General features: G+C 39.4%; 1 protein-coding gene across 1 annotated transcript; it reads right to left on the bottom strand.

The window, feature by feature from the left end:
- Positions 1-3577: 3577 nt before the first annotated feature.
- LOC124142103 (A-kinase anchor protein 1, mitochondrial-like) lies at positions 3578-19823 on the bottom strand. Its single transcript, XM_046510385.2, has 9 exons — positions 19645-19823; positions 16984-18200; positions 14159-14384; positions 13530-13666; positions 12596-12776; positions 11921-12068; positions 9475-9542; positions 7973-8109; positions 3578-7827 (listed from the first exon to the last, which is right to left on the bottom strand). The coding sequence occupies exons 2-9, from the start codon at positions 18172-18174 to the stop codon at positions 7762-7764; spliced, it is 2154 nt and encodes a 717-aa protein (XP_046366341.1). The 5' UTR covers positions 18175-18200; positions 19645-19823; the 3' UTR covers positions 3578-7761.
- Between the last annotated feature and the right edge of the window lie 230 nt (positions 19824-20053).

The raw sequence follows: 20053 nt of genomic DNA on the forward strand, positions 1-20053 counted from the left end.
TGATCATAACTGACTCGGCATGTACCGAAAACATCTAAAAAATAAACAGGAAAAGTCCACAGGGAAACACTGTCTCACTAAACAAAGCAGATTTATTTATTTATTCATTGCAAACAGGTCTCTTATCTATATATCCTATAGTAAGAGAAATCAGATAAAATCTTAGAATAAATGCAATATGGTAGATTGTAGTGCAAAAATAGTACAATTTCTATCATATCTAAATATCTGGTAATTCATTCTGAAGTAGCACTCTGAAATCAAGTACAGACCAACTTACCTTTTTTGTCTACAAAATTATTTTTCTTCTTCAAATAAATGCTGCTTGAGAAAATGTTTTTACAACTTCCTTTGTTCTTTTGTAGAAAATAAGCCAACCCATACAACACTTATTAGTCTCATCTCACCTCTTGTCCTAAAGAACAAGCAAATCTGCACCAAAAAAATGAATTGGTCTGGCCTTGTAAAAAAAAAAAATCACAATATCAAACAACACCAGCAATCTTTGTAAAGACATCAGCATCATGATATTTACAGCAACAATCTGAAATCATTAAATCTATCCTCAATATACTTTAATGGTTTATCCTCAAATTCAATAAAATCTTAGCGTCAATACAAAGTCCAAAGTCGTACGATCAGTGAAAAGTGCTTATACAAACTACAGTGCCTTTTATGGATTTAATAGTACCATAATCCTTTCCAGTAAATAGCATGAAGTTATTGAGAAGAAATAAACCAAAGATAAGGTAACCATATTAATGCTTGTGGCAAGTATAAAAGAACTACAAAATGTGTTCGTGGCTGAAACCACATCTGGCAGTGGCTGGAACATGAGATGAGTAATCTCCCTTGGGTATTCTGGGCATACAAATTCAGTAACGTATGAATGAGTGGTGTAAGCCCTTTTAGGACACTATGATTGGGCTTTACTCATTAGGACTGAATTTGGGTCTTTGAGGGCAAAAAATTCTTTACAAGTCAGTTAGTATAAATTACACACAATGTTTTTTGGTGAAAAAATTTGCAATATATTTCACGTAATCGGTTGGCAGAATTTCGTTCACAATCCTATATAGACTCTTGTCAAAATAGTAACTGTCAGCATCTAATACATATTCCATGTCTGGGTTTCACTCATTGGAACTAAATTTTGGATTCCAAGATTCCACACAAGCTATAATACCACACTATATAAGCAAATCCAAAACTTATTTCAAAGTAATCATTACAACACTATCATTTTCAGCCTACATCTCTTTGTAACAACACTTATCACTAACCTTTCAGTTTGAGACATGAGTGAGTGAGTGAGTTGGGTTTAACGCCGCTTTTAACAGTATTACAGTTATATTGCGGCGTGTCAACTTAATGTGAGAGGAAAGCCTGAAGTGATGCAGGTCTAAGACTTTACCACTTCAGTGAAACCCACGAGCACGGGTATGGTGCTGACAAACCTAGAAACATAATCGGGGGGAACCGGGATTACAATCATAGGTTTCTGGCGTGCCCCAGGGATGCAGCTCTGCACAGCGAATCGCGGCGCGTTAGATGACTCGGCCAACCGAGTTTGAGATATAAACTGACTAAACATTTAGTTAACAGAGTAGAGAAGAGTACCCTTATGTTTCCTTCAATTCATTACAGCAAACTGACAAAGCTAGAAAAGACATTAGTCTTATATCACTGACTGGATCACAGAAGCTATGAATATCAATAGTATTCACATGTAACTTCCAAACATATGACACTATATACATGAAACTTAGAGAAATTCAAAAACTCGTGAAGAAAACAAAAAATAGAGGAAAATAATTTTGGTTTTACAAAACATTAAACAATATGCAAACAGCATGATAGTACCGAATATCATATCCAAGAGCACCTTTTAGCTTCAGAAGTTGTACCCAAAACTTAGCATTAAGTACTCCTATCCCTTATTTGAGTAGGATTACCTGGGCCTATTGATTCTTAACATCACAGGTTTGTTTGTTTATTTATTTGTTTGTTTGTTGTCTTACACAGCACTTAGCAATATTCTAGCCATATGTAAATAATCGAGTTTGGACCAGACGATCCAGTGACTGATATCATGAGCATCTATCCACACAATTGGGTATGATGACGTGCCTCAGCCAAGTCAGCGATCCTGACTACCCGATCCCGTTAGTCGCCTCTTCCGACAAGCATAGTCGCCCTTTACGTAGCATCACAGGTAGATGATACAGATCTGAACTTGTCCTGTATCCATGATACACCAATCGATACTTATATGGACCGGTATAAGTGAAAAGCATGAAATATCTTAGCAAAAGGACAGTTAACCGGGCGCAGCTATTGTGTGCTAATAGGCTCTTACGGCTTGACTGATCTTTGATCTTAATGGTTATTTGTGTTAGGGTAGGTTACCCTCAGCTATCCTTAGCGTTTGGATCCCCTTTCCAATCAAGCCTTTCTGATCCCTAATGTTAGGTATTGATAAATATTGATAGTTTCAAAATGCTTAGGGTTACTTGTAAATGAGTGAGTTGGATTTTAAGCCGCTTTTAACAATATTCCAGCAATATCACAGCGGGGACACCAGGAATGGGCTTCACACATTGTACCCATATGGGGAATCGAACCCACGCCTTCAGTGTGACGAGTGAACACTTTAACCACTAGGCTACCCCACTGCAACAGTTAGTTGTGAGCTTGGTTCAGTTAAGGTTGGCTACCTCACCTCTGAAATCAATCCAATGTAATCTGTGGTAAATCTGTGAGATTCTTATCAAGTTAGTGGTGGTCGTCCCAAGGCAGTGCTGGCAAATTAACTCATGAATTATGGCCTACTTATCTTCATGTGACGTGAGTTCGATCCCCCTTTACCAATTGAAATCTGAAAAAAATGTGCCCAGTGAAGTGCAGAACTCCCAATATTTAAAAGTAATATGTCAGTGAATCCCTAAAATTCATTAAATATTACCATAGTTCAAAATCTGAAAAAAGGATGTTCGACCTTCATAAATTTTTATAGGGCAAGTAGAAGGTCAAATGGCAAGTTCAATCTCAGAGGAAATAAATATAACCTGGAGCTCCTGGGTTTACACAGAAAAAAACCCTATTAATGCTTTTATATATGTGCATCTTTGCTAAAAATACATACACCAATGTCTTGTTGTCGATCATTTACACCAAAAGCTTTCCATCCAATTACATTAAAGCTTCATGGTTCATATAGATGTTTAGGATAAAAATTAAAGCATTTATCAATCATTTTTCAAAGCAAAAAACCCCAAAACTGACTTTTTTATTCATTAAAAAATAGATCAATAAAATTGTCACCTGAAAGTTGAGAAGAAACATTTCAACGTCAACACAATCAATTCAACTATCTATTCTTCTGAACAGTTGGTCACCTGATTGTTGTATTGTTGCTCGATCTCCTAAGTGACAAGGAAGTAAATGAACCTACAAATATGCTTAAAAATATTTTTAGGTAATTTTTTTTCAAATAAAATTCCAGCACCTTTCAAGAACTATTTATACATTTCCTGATTTTATTTCATGTACTCGATTAAGAAATGGTAAATTTTTGTACTTTTCATAGAACAGGGTTACATTCCAGCATTGTTCAAGTATGTATGGACCCTGAAACCTCTACAGTAAGTAATGACTACACAATAAGACAGCAGTACGACCTTTACGCGAAACTGGAATGATCACTGAAATGACTAACAAGATGATGACATTAGCCAATCAGAAAGCAACTTTCTCAAGATTTACGGCACTGGTTTAAAACTGGCGACTTCCATTAAAGACAGCGCTTTGAAAAATATTTTGACAATGCTTGGATAAAAGGAAGTTCTGACATGACCCATAATGGAACGTCCCCAGATCTTTGTTTCGCAGTTGGAAGCAGTAAGATCACATATTAAAGAGATTGGAAAATGCTCAAATAAAATTCAAATTCGGGATTCACAACTTCTTTAAACTTTATACCTTCTTACATCAGACTGTGGTTGAAGACATGACAAAAAAATAGTTGTTCGCAAATTTGCAAACCCCCCCCCCCGAGAGATTATTTTGTTCAGTCTCTAAAAATATCAGGAATATGTTTTGCATGATCACAAAAAATGTGTATGTAAAAAAGTATGCATAAAGGAATATTTTGATCATGATTGTGAAACTGACAATGTCACAAGCTGAAAGAGAAACAGATCTTTGCCTAGTTACTGGGACAATACTTCAGGAAGTTAAGAGCTTCTTTCCACTGGTTAAAGGAAGGTCTAAACTGCAGCTTCCATTATATCAGCTTCAGAACAAGAGTTACTGGTGCAACGTGGAGCAGAGGAAGTGAAACTTCTGATTTGACATTCGTCTGTATTATTACCAAACTTGAAGCAGAACTTGTGGATGTCAATGCCCAATCTCTTAAAATCAGATCTTTCACTCATATACGATATTTCTCTGCGTGAATATCAGAATACAACTCCATAGGTAGAAGTCCAGTGAACCTTGAGATGCAGATATCAAGATGGCCTGAAAGCTTTACCTTCTCAAAAAATTTAGAAGCCTCAATGAGCAAGTGTGTGAGAGAGTATGGATTTATGCTGCTTTTTGCAATAACCCAGCATTATCCTAGGATCACTCAAAATAGGCTTCACACATTGTACCCGGATTGAACCCGGGTCTTGGGCGCGACGATCACTAGGCTACCCAAATACCAAGATGCCTGATTTCTAATCAGGTGATGAGACAATTCATGTGACATGACCTCTTATGAAGGTATCATAACATCTTCATGCAGAGAGGTATCTTATCAGAGTCAAAATATCTGGATTGACTATTCCTACAAAATGTATCAAGATCAAAATCCTGAATTCCAAAAGGCACAACTAGACCACCTAATCAACATATTCTAGGCTCATTATGTATCAAGAATTTACAAACTTCAAAATTTGAGTGCAATATTGCTTAAAGATTGGGTGAATGACTTCACAGTAAATTGCGACCAAAACAATGAACATCATTATAAATAGGTGATGCATTTAAAAGTTATTCAGCATTGACAAAATATTTCAAAATATCAGTTGCACAAAAAAGAACTGATCACCAAAATGCAAGTGAACTGAAACAGGGGAGATAACTGTTGATACATATTTGAACAAAGCATCTTCATGGACAGGGCGATCACTGTTATTTATTCCTTGTGAAAACAATCATGTTTCACTATTAATACTAGGCATGACTTTGTAGTGAGTTGAATAGATGTGTCTGAGACAATATTTCTGACTTAAATGTATTGTAATACTAAACATTGGTGAAGCCAAAAGGCTGGAAGGTGTAACGTAGCAACAAAAAATAACCCACCAAAACAAAGGCCATTGAACACAACCGAGATCAGCAAACACGGTCAATACATAATTCAACATTCACCATCTGATACAATATGTACCAGTTATTAGTAGCTTCACTGCAATAACTGTCACAAATGCGTCTTTACAGAAAACAAAACTACTTCAGCAAGCAGCAGTTTGAGCAATTAATGTCCTCCTCTAATGGTCACGGCATCAACAGGACTAGAATATACTGACCTTAGAATTATCTTGAATATCTTATTATTGGTGAGATTAAATGCATGAGTAAAAAACATTAGGGACTGACCAATTAATATTCTGGTGGGCCTGGAGTTTGCATCAGGCTATTCCATTTCCTGCTTTTTGTTAAAAAATTTGGTTTACAAATTTACTACTGAATAATTCAGTTTGGTACGGAAAAAATATTTAAAAGTACTCAAAACATTCTGCCATGAGAAGGCAAGGGACCCGGATGTGGCTGGAGTTACTGCCCCTAACTGTCAACATTTGATCTTTTTGAAATTTGTCAAGATGTGGGGCCGGAGGGTCCATAAGCCAAATTAAAAAACAAATCCAATAAAAAAACCAACAAACAAAACCAACAGATTTTTGTTGGCAATTTGTTATTTTGAGGATGGAGGGAGGAGGAACGGGGAAGAGGAGGAATATATTTATTCTTCTGCCCCCCTCCCCAAATATCAATATGGTTAGTCCCTTAATAATAATAAAAGAAAACGGTTGTGATTGACTTAGAAAGCAAAATATTTTTTGATCTGGGTTAAACCTTCATCACAGAATTGATCATCATTTACAGTCTACTATCGACGATAACATAAACCACAATCAGTTTCAAACATACAGTCAGCTGGAGGAGATGAGTTCAATCAAGGTACAAAACTAAAACATAATTCTACATGGTGTCAAACTTAGCACTGACGTAGCACATTCTGATGTAAACAGAGTACATAACAGAAAAAACAACCCAAAAAATATTTCATAGACAACACAACACATCCACTGATGAAAACATCCAAAAATATCAAACAACAGAGCAGCTGTTAATTGGCTTCGTCATGACGACTAAAGACATAAATTTGGCAGTTTTCTATACATACAAAGCAAAATATACAACCATGGCCGAAGTCACAAATGTTGCTGTTGTGTCTCGAATCACACTCAATCTGACTTCAAGTTTTTCATCAATGACAACAGTCACAAAAATGATTTTTGTCTCTTCTCGCATTTCACTTGTTCATGTACCACTCAACATGCCTAACAAGTCCTGCTTGGACCCTATTCTTAATTTTTCGGTTTACGGATAGGAATATACAAAAATAGAGCCACACGGCTCTGTTGCCAATCTGATTTACAAAGAATTGTTTTTATGACACTTAAACCTCATAATGGTGACATATCCAAAGTGAATTAAATTAAAACTGCAATACTTGAATCAAGGAAACAGACAAAACCTTCTTCACTATTGTATTCTAGAGGTAGAGTTTATGCTAAAATTACTTATTTATGCAAAATTGCCTGACACTGAAGCTGACTGGCCATGAACAACTTTGTTTCTTATTTTCAAAATATGTTTAATGGATGTCATCGTTTTTGTGTAAAAATCAAGATTTGAACAAAATATGTCATCAGAAGGAACATGCACATCAAATTTCAGTTTCATCAGTAATTTCACATAAAAAGACGTTGAGAGAGAAGAGAATGCCTTTTGAGATGATAAACAGGACCTGATTAAAGCGTGAAGGTCAAATAAGTTCAAATAAGGCCAAAATAGAAAAGAAAACCAGAACATTTACTTCTAACTACATATATATATCAAATATACGAAACATTTTGAAAAAGATGGCAGAGTAAGGGACATTAATCAGTTTTTTGGGTGCAATGGCCATTTTAAATGTTGGACTCAAACCTCATGAACATTCAGGTTCCATCTATGGTGGGAATAAACAGTAACTTTCAGCATCTTTGGTCAAGTGTGTATTTTCTGCCAGAAAAACAGGCCATTACAAACTATGTCAGGTGAGCTAAAAATATTGAGGTGCAAAAATCTATTATATTTTGACCATCCTAAGCAAATTGGTTAGCACCAAATCCGTAAACCCAAAAAATATAAACAAGTATGTCTAAGTGATAAAATCTCATATCACACCCCTGAAGTCATTGCTCAAGTCAATGAGAATGCATTAAACTGCTGTGTCAGCATTTGTTCAGATATATCAGGTCTTCAAGACTAGAAATTGAATACAGTTTAAATGAAAATGTAATCTGGTTGATAGTCGACTATGTACAGCAGCAAGTATGGGTTTTGTTGTACTTGATCGTCAGTTTTTGTGGCATTATGATTGTTTGTTGGAGGGGGGGGGGGGGGGGTCGTCTCTCAACCAAGGATGTGGTTTGATGGTTCTGGCTACTGCAGGATCTCAATCCACCGTACAGCTTTCCGGTTGACCATTTCTCTGTTAATAAACAGCACCTGCAAAAGATCATCAGTTTGATTATAAAAAACCTTGCCATCTTGAACCTTGAGTATGGTTTAACTGATCTTGTAGATACAGACCAAATATTTTAATAGTCAATTCTCAGTGGGTTTCCTGGGTGAGGATAGTGTCAACACTCACCCTGTTTCCACTGATCTGGTAGATATGGATGTATGGAATACCATCCTCCGCACGGTTAATGACTTGAGCTTGAAGTAGTTTGCCTTGGGTCAGTTCTTCCAACACTGTACTGCCTTGGTCACTGAAATATTCCTCCTCTGAAACACATGCACAGATGAATTGTAAGACAAAACTAAGTGCACAGGAGGGAAGTGAGGTGAAATTATTGGTTGGTTTGGTTTTGTTGTTTAACGCCACACTCAGCAATATTCAAGCCATATGACGGTGGTCTGTAAATAATCAAGTCTGGACCAGACAATCCAGTGATTGATATCATGAGCATCGATCCACACAATTGGGATTGATGACATGCACCAACCAAGTCGGCAAGAATGACCACCTGATCCCGTTAGTCGCTTCTTACAACAAGTGTAGTCGCAAGCATGGGTGGCTGAAGACGTATTCTACCCCGGATCTTTGAGGTAAAATTGCACTAGTCCGGACTAATACCTGTTTTGTAATGCTAGGCCACTGAGATACCATGCTGCAGTTTAAAATGGATACACTGCTCAGATAAATTATACTGGCCAGTCTGTTCCATTTATCCCATTATTGACGAGTGCCAGGCAAGGCAATAACAAGTACCATCATTTTGTATCTTTCCGTATGATGTTACCAGGATATCAAACAATCAACCCATGGACCTATTCTAACCCAGGCTCCCACAGGGGTATAGAACAATTGACCCATGGACCTATTCTAACCCAGGCTCCTACAGGGGTATAGAACAATTGACCCATGGACCAGGTCTAACCCAGGCTCCCACAGGGGTATAGAACAATTGACCCATGGACCAAGTCTAACCCAGGCTCCTACAGAGGTATAGAACAATCGACCAATTGACCAAGTCTAACCCAGGCTCCCACAGAGGTATAGAACAATCGACCAATGGACCTATTCTAACCCAGGCTCCTACAGGGGTATAGAACAATCGACCAATGGACCTATTCTAACCCAGGCTCCTACAGGGGTATAGAACAATCGACCAATGGACCTATTCTAACCCAGGCTCCTACAGGGGTATAGAACAATCGACCAATGGACCAGGTCTAACCCAGGCTCCCACAGGGGTATAGAACAATCGACCCATGGACCAAGTCTAACCCAGGCTCCCATGGGGGTATAGAACAATCGACCAATGGACCAGGTCTAACCCAGGCTCCCACAGGGGTATAGAACAATTGACCCATGGACCAAGTCTAACCCAGGCTCCTACAGGGGTATAGAACAATTGACCCATGGACCAAGTCTAACCCAGGCTCCTACAGGGGTAAAGAACAATCGACCCATGGACCAAGTCTAACCCAGGGTCCTACAGGGGTCAATAAACATGATGATGGGCAAGTTTAGGCTAGTAGGTTCAACGGTGCTGGGCACACATTTGCTGAAAGCGATCAGACTGAAATAAAGCATATATCGAGACTGGCTGAATTCTTCCCCAGGGGTTCGGAGGCAAAACTCACCTTGTAGAGGTGTCACGTTCCCCATGTAGCACTCGACAGCTTGGAATGGTAGGGTCATGAAGTCACTCCTGAAACAAAGTTAAATTACATTTAAAGTACAGATTATTCCTCAGCAAGCAGTGATTTTGCTGGAGACATATGACATTATTCTATAGCAGTTTACCATATTTTACATTTGTTTGTTGTTTAACTCTGCACCCAGCAATATTACAGCCACTTGTTGGCAGTCTGTAAATAATTGAGTCTGGACCGGACAATCCAGTGATTGACATCATGAGCATTGATTCACGCAATTGGGATACTAAGACATACATCAACCAAGACAACGAGCCTGACCACCCGAACCCATTAGTCGCCTCTTATGACAAGCATGTTGCCTTCCTGTTTGTAGAAAATCCAAAATAGCATGACAGTTTCAGTACCTTGTTAATATTGGTATTAAGTGTCATGGATACAACATGAAACGAATTATGGATATATGATACAGACAAGAACACGACAAACCATCTGATTTTTACTCCTCTGGCATTTAATGCGGGGGGATAAAGTCATCAGTCATCTTCTGGTCTGTCTGTCCGTATATATTTAGTTTCCTAAGCATAACTCGAAAACCGTGAAAGATTTTTCATTCCAACTTGGTACATGTATTAACGAATTGCTGAATCAATGCGTTTTGGTAATGAAAGTAACCTGTAGTCCAACTTGTTGCCAAGGAAACAGCAAAAGGCATCAGTTCAGCATGTGTTTGATACATATGTAATTTTTTGTAATAAAATATTAAACGGTTTGCGAGTTATGCTTTGGAAATGAAATGTGACAGACGAACAGACAGCACCCATTCTTATAACCCCCTCCAACTTTGTGGCAGGGGATAATAACTAGTGTCTTGAGTGTAAAAAGTAGAGCTAGTTAATCAGGATCAGTGTCAGACGGATTAGTTACGTCATTTGACTTTGACATCATGCTAACCAATGATGTCACAATACTCTGCAAAGCAGTGTCATGCAATTTCACCATAGCAACATTGCCTACCAAGTGATTTGACCTGTGGAAGCCAGTTTTGGATGATAAAGTGAGTTCTTTGTTTGGAATAATCAGTCATCAAGTTGTCTTGACATAAATTATGGGTGCTATTGGATATGATAGATAGTGGGGTCGCTGATATACAATAATTAAGGATCCAGTTTTTTGTTTAATGCTACAGTCAGCAATATTCCAACTATATCAGGGACATCATGATATGCCTACCTCCCGTATCAATGCGTATCACGATATGATATGTATCGCTATACATAACTTGGGCGATATCTGCATGAACTACTCCATTTGAGTGAGTGAGTATGGTTTTACGCCGCTTTTAGCAATATTCAGGGATGTGAGCAGGTTTTCCCGAAAAAAGAGGAAAAGTCTAGGGGGGGGTCTAGGGGGGGGGCAATTCGTGCAGTTTGGACAACATTCACACCAAGAAATGTAACAAGTCAATGGCAAAAGTCAATAAGTCAAATAAACAAGATGGCAGATGCAGTAAAATTTCGAAGTAAAATCAGTACTTTGAAAAAATTGGGCATAGCTTTCGCGCACCTGGCTACCCGCCAGGTCTGGGAGCAATACTGCCATAAACTTCAACCCCCATCCCCCAGACACAAGGACAACTGTCACAAGCGTGCAATGTCTGACCCTTTCCCCATGTTGAAGCATATTGAAAAAAACTTACCTTGTACTTACCTTTTGATGGAAAAAACAAAACTCCATTGCAAACATAAGACATTAATACAACATATATCCCCATGACATGGGGTTTTGGACCCACACCTCAAGTTATAGTGCAAGTATTCGTGACAGAAAACGTATGATGTCCGAAAACCTACGCTGGTGAAAGCCCTGATCGAAAACAGGACAATCCGCTCCAAATGTCCGGTTTTCGATCATATTTTTCGGAGGTTTTTTTTTTAATTTTTAATTAAATTTTTACGCGGAAGATGATTTTTTCCGAGGACTACTGTTTTAAAAAACGCGATTTTCCGCGTTTCCGCGGAGATTTCACATCCCTGAATATTCCAACAATATCACGATGGGGGACACCAGAAATGGGCCTCACACATTGTACCCACATCGGGAATCGAATTCGGCGTGATGAGCGAACGCTTTAACCACTACGCTACCCGACCGCCCCTACTCCATTTGAGCATGGTTAGGCTAACAAGAGGCCGTTGCTATCAACCAATTAGCATCTAACTGCAATGGGTAAACTTACACGCATTCTATTACTGTTACGCAATCACATTTAGAAGTTTGTTTCGTTGTAATGGCAATGTAACACGAGAGTCTGACAAGACAATCACCGATTTAGACAAACCTTAGTGAGTGGGTGAGTTATAGGCAATATTTCAGCCTTATCTTGAGGAGACCAAAGATTCTGACCAATTGGAAGTTGTGCAAAACTCACCTGATTTGTTTCAACATGGCAGCTTGCACCCGTGCGTAACCTCCATAGTCCACATATTTGATGTCCACCTCATCCGAACTCTCATTCACATTCACAACCTGTGCTCGGAACCAACCGTCAACCATGAATGCTGCACAGATCACACCAACTGAAAAAGATTGTGGAAATGTTAACATATGAAGCGTATTTCAATCAAATAATTACAAACATTCATACATGTGGACATTCATATTGGTCTGAAAAATAACCATGCTAAAAAATAAGTAGAATTTTTCTATTTAACCTGTTATGACAAAAACAATTAACAGTTGAAAAAGTAATCATAATGTTTTTCAGATTGGGAGTTGAACAGAATATATGATTCTTCCGAAGCCACTTTTTCATCAATTAATTCAGACCTACAAGGGCTTCTGTTCATTCCCTTTGATAATAAAATATGTGCTGATTTTTCACGCAACAAATCGTGTTGCAATCTTACTTTAGAGATGTGTATCTTGTCTGACAAAGCATCAAAATAGCCCTAATAGGGACCCTACTAAACTCAAAAGCTTTACTAGCGCGGGTAAAGATAAAATGCCCTTACAATGTGAAAACAATGGGGAAATTGGAAATTTTGTACTAGCCCGCAGGCTAGTGTTAATTTCTAAGACGGCTGACCCAGAACCCCCTCCATACCTTCTATTGGCCTGGGCAGAGGGGGCACCATTTGGTCCTGGGTATAGCAGGCCATCATGAAGTGGTTCAGTCGCTCCAAGGACGGGAACGTGGGGTGTGTTGGCTGCTGGACAAAGATGTGGCCAGCGTCCACGATGTTGGACACCACAATGTCCACCGAGACACCCTCTGGTAGGTTCAGCTGGAATACCAGTAACACATGTATAAACTGAAGATGACTCGCATTCATCCCCTAAACACTATGCCTTCATTGGATCCAAAGTCCCATTTTCTAGTGAAAATGACTAGCCAAAACTTCAAAATAACCTTTCCAGCAATAGGCAGTAGTAGGCACATCATCAGTAGTTTGAGGGACAAAAATTAAAATGCAAAAAATTATTTAAATATTTAACATTTTTATTAGGTTTTAATATTTGGGTGTCTATGATGTAGACCTTGTGGCAATCTGAATCCACTGATGACAGTCTTATCAAAGTCTAGAGTTACCTCCCTTATTGAGCTGACATGCCCAGGTCTTACACAATAATCTAGAGTTACCTCCCTTATTGAGGTGACATGACTCATAGTCATTATCAAAGTCTTGAGTTACTTCCCTAATTTGAATCATGGCATTTATGATCAATAATAGTGAAATAGTAGTAGTATTTTCATCAATAGAAATCATGCAGCATGTCAAGTTTGTCGTTTGACACTGCACTCAGCAATATTCCAGCTATATGACAGCTGTAAATAAGTCAAATCTTGACCAGACAATCCTATCATGAGTATCACTCCATACAACTGGGATACAATGGCATGCATCAACCAAGTTGGCAAGTCTGACCACCCGATCCCATTAGTTGCCTCTTATGACAAGAATGGGTTGCTGAAGACCAATTCCAACCCGGATCTACATGGGCCTGCGACTTGTCATGGAAGCAAACTATGACCCCACCTGCATAATGTCCGGCATGAGGATGGGCGTGTCCTGCACCACCTGCGTCAGGGGGGTGAAGTCCACCTGGGGGAACTGGCCACGCGGGAACTTCTTCCTGATCTGCACCAGCGCTTTATCAATCTCGGACTGCATGCCTGCACAACAATGTAACATGCATCAACTTCATCGAACAAAGTCATTAAACCCGGGGTAGACTGTGATCACAAACCAGGGTTCAAAATTAACCTAAGTCTGAGACTAGTAAAGGACAAGTGAAGGAAGGACTAGTGACAATTCCTTACAATTAGGTCGATTGCACATCCTTGGCAGAAACTTTTGCATACTAGCGGGAACAAGGCAAAAAGTGAACTGGGCTCACTAATACCCTCGACTTTGACATTAGACATTTGACATTAGATATTAAATATATAGGCTGGTTTCAGGACAAAAATATAATCCAAGCAAACCTCAAGGACCTTCCATAATTTCGAACCTTAGATCCTTGCGATGGAAATTCCTGGGTCATCACAGTAAGTGAGTATGGTTTTACTCCGCTTTTAGCAATGTTCCAGCAATATCATGGCCAGTGACCTAGGTCATTACAACATTTGGACATGATAAAACCAAAAAAAACAATGTAATCCTACCCTCGATGACACAAATCTGGTAGTTTGGTGTACATGGGTTGTTCTTCAGTGCAATGTTCGCCCCAGACCTCTCCTTCACCTGGTTGATGTTGCGACCATTCTTGCCGATCAGACGACCGCACAATTCCGAGGGAAAGTTGAACTCGTATCTGACAGTATCGGACACCATCATCGGGGGCGGCATTGGTTCAGAGACACTGCCTCCTCTGCCGCTATCATTGGAAGCCTGGAACACAGCACCTATCTCACTGATACATCATTACACGTTAGAAGCCATACAAGCCACATTGCGAGTGTGAGTGAGTTGGGTTAAACGCCGCTTTTAACATTATTCCAGTTATATCACGGCGTGTCAGCTTTATGTGGGAGGAAAGACCGAAGTGATGCAGGTCTCAGACGTTTACCACTTCGGTGAAACCCACGAGCACGGGTATGGTGCTGACAAACCTAGAAACATAATCAGGGGGAACCGGGATTCGAACCCACAATCATGTTTCTGGCGTGTCCACGGGACGCAACTCTGCACAGCGAATTGCGGCGCCTTAGACGACTGGGCCACCCGTGCCCCCTAGCCACATTGTGAGATCATTTTTCATTTGACAAATATAAGAAGAAGTTAATAAATATTCTGTCTGGTATTATATTAATGCAGTGTAGGAGAACCTGGTTGTTCATGTCTATGAATGACCAATAATTGTTGAATCTAAAACCACTAAATTTGAAACTTATAAGTTGGTTGGTTTGTTGTTTTATGCCACACTCAGCAATATTCCAGCTATATGATGGCGGTCTGTAAATAATCAAGTCTTGACCAGACATTCCAGTGGTTGATATCATGAGCATCGATCCACACAATTGGGATCAGTGACATGCATTAACCAAGTCAGCGAGCCTGACCACCCGATCCCGATAGTCGCCTTTTACGGTAAGCATGGGTTGCTGAAAACCTATTCTATCCCGGATCTTCACAGGTCGAAACTTCCAAGTATGGGTTATGACAATGACACTGACTTTCCTCCTTAAGTTTGAACACTGTTTATGGAATTGTCAAAAAGAAAGAAAGAGAAACAACTGAAATATGATAAAGTACATGATGAATCAATATTTTGTTTTTCCACAATTTGGACACCGAAGTCATTATCAGTGATTGCATCCTACGACTACCAAGGCAAGCAGCTACACTTCATGTTGTGTGTTCATGAACAAGAAGTAAGCTGTAGGTGCTGCAAAACACAACAGCAGTAGCCAGAAATTAAGCGCTCACAGATCGGTGATCCCAGTGCACAAGGCATGCAAAGTCACTTCTGTGACCAAGTACGTGAAAAACCAGGTTTTGTAGTTGGAATTTAAAATCCACATTTTTAAGAGGCCACCCACGTTATTAAGTAAATATTGGGACAAAAATTTATTTTTTTTAGTTTTATGTTCGTATGGTACAGTGACAGCCAACCACAAAGACTGACCAACCAATCCTGTTTACTCGGCTCTAGATGACAAGCATGTGACAGTTGGGAGGTGTATCTACAAAATTTACCTATTTTTACAACTTATTGTTAGCTTTGTTATTCCTTTAACAATAAAAATTGTTATATCTGAAAAAATATTGGTCTATTCGTCCTTCAGTACAAACTTTAAAAATCAGGGATAGAATGTCCACAAAATGTTTGTTTAGAAATTTCACGATCTAATATGCATTTATTTTTATAGAGATTTGTAAATACCCATCTCGACGTATACATGAGACCCGTGAAGATCCAGGGTAGAATACGTCTTCAGCAACCCATGCTTGTCATAAAAGGTGACTATGCTTGTCGTAAAAGGTGACTAACGGGATCGGGTGGTCAGGCTTGCTGATTTGGTTGATGCATGTCACCGATCTCAATTGCGTGATCGATGCCGATGTTGTCAATTACTGGATTGTCTGGTCCAGACTCAATTACTTACAGACCGCAGTCATATAGCTTGAATATTGCTGAGTGCGGCATAAAACAACAAACCAAACCAAAAAAAACACCCAACATTCTGTACAAATTTCAAACAAAGTCCTATGCCTCTATCTACCTTAATAACACGAGTCCTCAGGAGATGACCACCCCCCCCCCCCCCCCCCCCGACCCTATTCTGAAATGGAGCTTGGCTACTTGTACCTTTGTCTTTGATAGAGTTTGGTAAAAAAAAGCAGCAGCATAACACAGCTAAAAGACATCATACTGTGACTGGAAATGTAATGACCTCTACCTTCAAACTCAGACATGAACTGACGAGATCATGGATATAAAGTTCTGTCAAATTCCAATCATAAATGCTCAAGATATTTACACATGTTTTTAGGGATATCTACATTAGCAAAGTGACCCTGACATTTGACACAATCAGGACATGTGGTTGGTGATGAATAAGTTACTTTGAGATTTTTCTTAAAATTATATAAAAGTTCATGAAATTTGAACCATGATTAATAATTTGACCTTTTTTTGTTTGTTTTGTTTGTTGTTTAACGCTGCACTCGGCAATATTCCAGCTATATGACGGCAGTCTGTAATAATCGAGTCTATCCTTGTCGTAAGAGGCGACAGGACCAGGTGGTCAGGCTCGCTGACTTGGTTGATGCATGTCATTGTATCCCATATGCATGGATCAATGCTCATGATGTCAATCACTGGATTGAGAAATGTCTGGTCCCGATTCGATTATTTACAGACCACTGTCATATAGCTGGAATATTGCTGAGTGCAGTGTTAAACAACAAACACTATGTGCCTATTTTAACCCAGATTCCACCAGGGTAGATTTACCACAGTTGCCAGCTGACACATTACACCTACCTCACTATTACTATCACAGCTTGGGGACTCTGAACTTCCAGCGATGGCCGCACTACCATTTTGATCCATTAATCGTTCTGCACCTAACGTCGTGTCTGCTCCCGTTGAACTGGCAGCACTAGAACTGGCGGGAACTTTCTCTTGGGACAGCATTGATGATGCAGTGTCCACCGAGATGGAACTGTCCACCGAGATGGAACTGTCCATTGTCTTGTTCGTGTCTGCACCAACACACTCGTGATCACTGGATGCCTCAACAGAGTCAACACTGACAGTCGTAGATAAAACGTCCAATGAACTAGATGGTTCACCAATCACAGATGAGCTGGCTTCAATGTGGGAATTACTGGCAGAAATTTGATCACTTTTACAGGTTTGGATATGATCATCTTTGGAAACAGAGATCTGATCTGACACTCCGTCATTTGATAAAACGTCTGTTGCCACAGGGACCAAATCGTCATGGTTGAGAGTTTTAGCACCAACTCCTTCCTGAGAGCTTTCACTAGGTGAGGCAAGAGTCTTACTAGCACTTACAGTGGTGTAGTCTGAGGTATGTACAGAATCCAGAGGTTCTGTGGATGAGACTGGTACATCGTTCTGTGAGACAACATCGGATTCTGCACGAGGAGACTCACCTGGTGATGACATGGAACTAGAACTAGATGGCGACACTACTGTAGGCAGAGACTCGGCTGTATCCCAAATACTGGTATCCTTCAACCCAGGAGTTTGTTCACTGGAATTAACATCCTCTGCCACACTTGGAGGTTCTTGCGTAGTGTCTTTGACTAAATCGGTGGACTCCGGCAGACTTTGAACAGATGATATGTACACACTGTGTATTTCATCTTTCATGAAATCTTGTTCTCTGCTAACCGGTTTCTGCCCATTGGCAGTTTGTCTGTCATGTTTGTCCCTTTCTCTGTTTTGCAGAATCTGATCAGAGCTTCTATGCCTGACATCTGGTGTTTCATTTGTTTGGTATTCTTCAACACCACCATTGCTGTGATTGTACTCTTTCTCTTGGGAAGTGTCCTTAACCTTGTTGGGAGTGTCCTTGACCTTGTCAAAAGTGATAGCCCTTCTATCTTTCCCCTTGTCTTTTTTTCGACCAAAAAAGTAGAGAAATCCCAGCAGTGCCGTGACTGAGGGCAAAGCTATGGACAGGACAAGACGCAAATTTGGCATGTTGATTGACTCCTTTGATCACAGTACTGAAAAGAAAAAGACAATTAGTAATTTGAGATCGAGAGAACCACGAAATGGATCTGGGGGTTAAGTGTAATTTGACTAAAATGCGAGCCCTGGAGAAATAGATGGCCTAACTACTGTGGATATCTGAGTTATCTTCCCTTTGAACATTCTCCATTCAAATAACATGCCCAAGAGGAGACATTTATCACAAATATAAAAATGAAAATAATATGCTAGGAAGAAAATAAAACCTTTTTCTATGAGGAAATTTATGCATGAAAGATTATCCAAAGCGTAACACATCGAGTATTTAGTTTATAACAAGTTGAATCTCCCTGCATATGTCATGTATGTAGCGATTCCAATTAATGACTTAATGCCACATGTGAAGAGGATTGAACTCATGCTGCCAGCTAGAAGCTAGCAAACACTTTACCACAGCACCATGGGCTTGTTTATTTCGTAATCAACACCCAAGCATCTACATAAATGAGCTAGCCACTGTCTTCCTCAAAACTCACGAACTGCTAAAAAGTTTATGGATTTACTTAGCTAAACAGAGGTGAGATAGCAAACCCTAGCCCAGAACTAACCTTTAGGATCGGAAAGGGGATCTAGGGGCTAAGGATTGAATTGGAAGTAACCTATCCGAAAACAACTAAACCTAGACATCAAGGTCAGTGACGACAAAGCCACTGATGTAGTCAGTTAGCTCCATGTAGCCAAGCATTGTAAACTGCAGTCAACTAGTTGAAATAATAAGATATATTCAAACTGGTCTCACTAATCTTCAGTTGCTCTTAACCTGCAATATGAAGAAAGATGCCAATTTTTTACCATCAAATCAGAAATATACAAGTAGGGCCTTTTCGGTCAGATCATATGCAGAATAATCTTGTTTAACTAAATGAACAAAACTGATCCTGCAAATGTGAGACAATGAGTGTTCCACTCTCTGATTATTCGACAATCTCACATTTTACATGGTCTACAGATCGTCATAACAACAACGCCAAAAGTACAAGGAAAGATTTCGCTTAAATCACGCACAAACCATCAATTCAGAGAATGTCATCGTAATCACTGGTGTGAATCTTTGGGAAAAATTATATGCAGAATCTGATAATAATAAATGCTCACATTGACACGGTGCATTTGTTTGTATTTCACAACAGACGACAATGAGCTCGAGCTATCTTGCCCTTGACAATAATCAAAACATTCCATGTAGACTGTTTATATGGATCTCGTGGGCGGCATATATTAAACAAAATGACAGACAAAAATACCAATTTTAACAGCATACACTGTTACAAGTAACAGCAAGTGACTAACTGCAATGACAACTCTCCCACCACACAAACACGCACTAATAATTAATCACAATCCCGATTGGACCTTACGAATGCAAGCGCCATAGTTTTGGGCGAAAATGCGAAGTTGTGCAACATGTGGAGGCCTTACCTCGGCTCAAATTCATCTAAACACCACGAAAATACTGTCCAGAAGATGCGAATTTAAGTAATTATGTTGCGTTTTCGATGACAGTGACAAATATGTATGTATAATGGCATAATTGCTCATCTTAGGCCTGTACCACGTGGTTCTTCTCTATACACAAAAACCACGCACATTTAACTCTCGCGAGATAGCACGGTAATTTGACAAGGTGCGTGCACTACTTTCGAACGCGGCATAATATATTCAGAAAACTAATTGAATACATTTTGTGGTTGACCGATATTTTCAATATTAAATGTCATGTAACAACTATATATGCTTGGGACAGTTATGGCGTACATAGATATAATTACATACTTTAATATAAAAATAGCAAATCTCCGAATAAAATAGCGCGCCCTATTTCGGCGCC

The sequence above is a fragment of the Haliotis rufescens genome, unplaced genomic scaffold (genome assembly GCF_023055435.1).
Source record: "Haliotis rufescens isolate VD_foot unplaced genomic scaffold, xgHalRufe1.0.p SCAF_15, whole genome shotgun sequence".
Classification (NCBI taxonomy): domain Eukaryota; kingdom Metazoa; phylum Mollusca; class Gastropoda; order Lepetellida; family Haliotidae; genus Haliotis; species Haliotis rufescens.

Excerpts from the sequence above, each read along its gene's own strand:
- LOC124142103 (XM_046510385.2), bottom strand. The coding sequence starts at position 18,174 with ATGCCAAATTTGCGTCTTGTCCTGTCCATAGCTTTGCCCTCAGTCACG. Across the intron at positions 13,667-14,158 it reads CCAGATTTGTGTCATCGAGG|GCATGCAGTCCGAGATTGAT; the intron begins GTAGGATTACAT and ends ATTGTTGTGCAG. Across the intron at positions 12,777-13,529 it reads TCATGCCGGACATTATGCAG|CTGAACCTACCAGAGGGTGT; the intron begins GTGGGGTCATAG and ends CTGGTATTCCAG.